The sequence below is a fragment of the Apis dorsata genome, unplaced genomic scaffold (genome assembly GCF_000469605.1).
Source record: "Apis dorsata unplaced genomic scaffold, Apis dorsata 1.3 scaffold_1047, whole genome shotgun sequence".
NCBI lineage: Eukaryota > Metazoa > Arthropoda > Insecta > Hymenoptera > Apidae > Apis > Apis dorsata.
In genome coordinates, this window is record NW_006264145.1 from 96,011 (window position 1) to 100,595 (window position 4,585).

General features: G+C 17.7%; 1 protein-coding gene across 1 annotated transcript in view; it reads right to left on the bottom strand.

Annotated features, from left to right (window-relative positions):
* Positions 1 to 4,585, bottom strand: part of LOC102674282 (neurofibromin) — a 28,449-nt gene that overhangs the window by 2,507 nt on the left and 21,357 nt on the right. Inside the window, 4 exon segments of the mRNA XM_031514518.1 lie at positions 654 to 821; positions 984 to 1,240; positions 1,816 to 2,002; positions 3,283 to 3,485. Coding sequence (XP_031370378.1) covers positions 737 to 821; positions 984 to 1,240; positions 1,816 to 2,002; positions 3,283 to 3,485 — 732 coding nt within the window. The 3' untranslated portion in view covers positions 654 to 736.

The following is a 4,585-nucleotide window of genomic DNA, read 5'->3' on the forward strand; positions in this document are numbered from 1 at the left end:
TTCTCTTTTCTATTTTGCAAATTATATTTATGCATTATGTAATAATCATGAAATATGCATAAATAAATAATTCTATAAATTTTTAATATTTAGTACAATAATCTATATTATTCTTATAATTATTAATAATTCTTATAATAATTCTTATAATTATATAAATAATATATAAAATAATTTCAATAATATAATATCAATAATAATAATTATATAAAATAATTTCAAAAATGATTCAAAAATATACATATGATAAATCATAAAATTAATAATTTTAAAATTAAAAAATAATACTTAATTTCTAAAAGTATTTACTATTCACTGCTGAAAAAAAGTCTCGCAGAAGAAATGCAGATCAGATTAGTTAAATAGTTATGTGGGAGACCTATTTTCACACGCATTTTTATTTCTAGCATATTTGTTACGTATACTCCGATTTAAATCATAGTTTTTCTACTACTATATTAATATGTGGAGTTAGGATTGTCAACAAAGTGTCTAAAATGGATAGACAATTGTAGCGAAGGACTTTTCTTGCTCCTATGTCGTTCCGTGAAACTTTTTTTCAACAATGAACAGTATATAATTCTATATCATTTTATTAATTATTATTAATTATTAATCTAACTTTTTTTACAACTTGGAAATATATAACATACCTTAATTGTCTTTGTAATTTTCGACCTACTTGTCCTTTTCGTCCATGTTTACTGCATTGTTTTTTAGATTCATATATTAATCGCTAAGGTAATGAATTGTTACTATTATTAATAATATTTTCTTCTTGGTTTGAATCCAATGAAATATTTCTGCTTTCTATATTGCGACTAAAATTATTTTTTTTATTAAATTTATATTAATTTATTAATATATTATTAATATATTTTATAATTAATATATCAATAATAATATATATTAATAAAATTATATTATATTATTTCATATTTTTAATATTTAAAATATATTTCAATTAACTATCAATTATTTACTTTCTGTGAATAAAAGAAGCATTATGAGAAGCTTCGTCCATTCTGTCCGAAAAAATGCGGGCACTTGATCGATCAGTTCCATGAGTTGAAGATTTGCCTCTTTGTGCAATATCTGAATAATGACCATCGGATCGTTTAAATTTTTCACTTGGGATTTCAGTGCTTAAAATTTCAGGTTCATCTATTGGTAAACACGTTTCCACCATAGCTTCCAGGCAATTAACAAATAATTGAGCACTTTCGGCTGTGCAATTAGACTGCAACATATACATATGTACAAATATAAATTTTCAAACCAAAAAAAATTTTGAAAAAAATTTAAATAAATTATTTTTTTTAAATAAAAATTTTAAAAACCATAAAAATTATAGAATAATAATATTATTAAAATAAATATAAAAATTCAAGTTTATTTATTCAGTTATAAGTAATATATAAGTATATAAGTATATTTTTTTTAAGTTTGCGTAAGATGAAATGAGATAAAGAAAAAGCGAAACGGTGATATGATGAAGATAAATAAGACTATCTAAATCTAATTCATATATATATATCTAATACATATAATAATACATATATTTAATGCAAACTTCAATTGTTTATAATTTAATAAATAAATTTTAATCAATATTTTTGTACTTTGTTTTTTGTTTGATTTGGCTTCTAGAATCGATGTTTTAAAAATGTATATTTATTTCTATATATATTTATTAATTTATATATTTTATTGTTATTAATATATATATATATATTTTTTTATTGTTATAATATATATATATTATATGTAAATTGAAAATAACTACGTATTAAATAATTATAAATGTATTCTTACATTTGTGTATGGACCTGCGAATCTCCATAATCCACCAAATCCACAACTTTGCAAGTAATGTAATTGCTGTTGACTTGTATCCTCACATGCGATCATATTCTGTATAATTGCTTGTACAGAATTCAATATACATTGATCATGACAGAAAGATAATACGTTATTGATTTTTGCATCAAGTAAATTATGACTGTAAAAGAATTGAAATAATATCAAAATAACGTACAATTTCACAAAATTAAATTTTCTAAATATGTGTATAAGTGATTTATTTATAAATTATTTTAAATAAATAAATCATTTTAATAATTTCTGCAAAATAGCAATTTCTAATATTTGAAATCTTTTTTATATATTTATTTTATATACTAGATAGGATATAATTCATAAATATAAGAATATAAAGATAAGAATAAAAAATATAAATTAAAAAATTAATATAATCAGATTTAAAATAAATATAAAGTTTCATTTATAAGAATATGAATTTTGTAAAATATATATATTATTAATATAAATAGCATATTAAAAAAAAATTAATACAATATAGCATGATATTATTTATAATTATTTAGATTTATTGCAAAATAAAGCAAGATTATAAAATGTTATTTATCCAAATTCTTAGAAAGACATCATTCTAAATATAATTATCAATTGCAAATAATAAAAAAATGTTAAGAGAAAAAAATGAATATGAATATTCAAAAAGCTATATTTGTGAGATTGTTTTTTTTTTTAATGATATATTCAATAATTCTATTATATCATTATATAAAAATATTATGGTAAAGACATGAATAATTTATAAAATATTTTAATAAATATTTGTATTAAAGAAATTCCATTGATAAAGAGTAAGTAATATCGTTATATCAAACAAATATATATATTAGATACATGAAAAAAAATTGAAAATTATGCTATTTTGAACTATTCTAACTTTATGATCATATTGTTATCTTGTGTTTAATATTTTAATATATTATAATTATATATTATGTCACACGCATATGATATATATATATACATATATCATCCATTAGTTCATTTATCAATATATTTTATATTTTGTCTAAATTTTAATATTTTAATATTTTGTATGAATCATGATTAGGTTTATACATACATACAAAAAATATGATTTAACTTTCATTACCGTTTGAAAAAGTATAATTTATAAAAAAATTAAATTTATTATATTAATTTTTTTAATTTTAATAGTCTCATTTTAAAATATTATATTATTATTTGTGGTTGTTTAACAATTCCTTTCTATTCTATTTCAATAATCTCATTTTGTTTTAAAAATTGAGAAAATTTTAAAACAAGTAATTGATTAAATTGATGATAAATGAATACACTCTCATTGATAGAGAAATTATGTTATTAAAAATGTTAATAATAATATTAGTAATATTAATTCCCTCAATATATGATATATTAAAAATATAAAAAACGAAAACTTACATTACAGGAAAAACTTTTGGAAAGACCACTGAAGCTTCTGCAAGATATTCATAAAGAATCCGTTGTTCATTTTCGTCGGTTGAATTTTTAACTAAAGTCACCAAAACAGTTAAAACCAAAGTTTGAATAGAAAAATCTGTCAATACTTCTGGGTCCAATAATATATTGTTTTCATTGCTCACGCTTACTCTAGCACTTCGATTCTGTATAAATCATTATATAATAATTATTAAATAAGTATATTAATAATTAATAATATTAATATATATTATTAATATATTAATATTATTTTTATTTCATTTTATTTTATTTTATATATATAGGCTGTTGAAATATTGATAGATTACATTTAAATTACATTAATTCTAGAGATCAAAACAATTATTAAAAATTGGTATGCAAAAATGTCAAATTCAAATTTATTTATTAAGTTATAAGTAATTGAAGTTTACGTTAAAATAAAGACACAAGTAAAAAGATAATTCTATTTTTAATTGAAATCACTTTCTTTTCATTTCGCTTTATTTAATATAAAATTAAATTGCTTATAATTAAAAAAAATAAATTTTAATTAATATTTCTATATATCAATTTTATATCTGTTTTAAATCTCTAAAATATTCTAAAAATATTCCACAAATATATTAATATCCTATATATTATTTTTAGTGCTAAGAATAATAATAATATCATCGCAAAATGGATTCTTAAAATAGTTGAACTTTGTTCATTTATACACTTTTATTTTTTTATTTTTACATTGATATAAAAATTAAATTTCTTTTAAAATAGAGAATTATTTTTAATAATATAATATAAATTATTTAATTTTATTATTTTAAATTATTTCATTGTATAATTTATTATTCGAAAATTTATTTCAATCAAAAGTTGCATAATATCAAAAAGAAACGTACAATATATTATTAGTACTTATAATTTATATAATTTAGTATAATTTTAAATTATATAGTTATTAAGATATAAAAGTCATCTTTTATAAATAATATAATTAGTTTTATAATTTATAATATTAACAACATTACATTACAAAACATTACAAAAATCTTACGTTATTTTATCATCATTTTTAATAAAATTTAATCAATATTCTATATTATATATAGAATATTATATATAGAATTATATAATTAATAGATCTATCTAATATTTATATTAATAAAAAATTGAATTAATTATAATGTTATAATATTTTTAGTATTGAACATTTTTTATTAATATTTCAAAATTTTAGAAACTAAAATTTTACATTTAGATCAATTATTCTTTTTTTTTTTTTGAA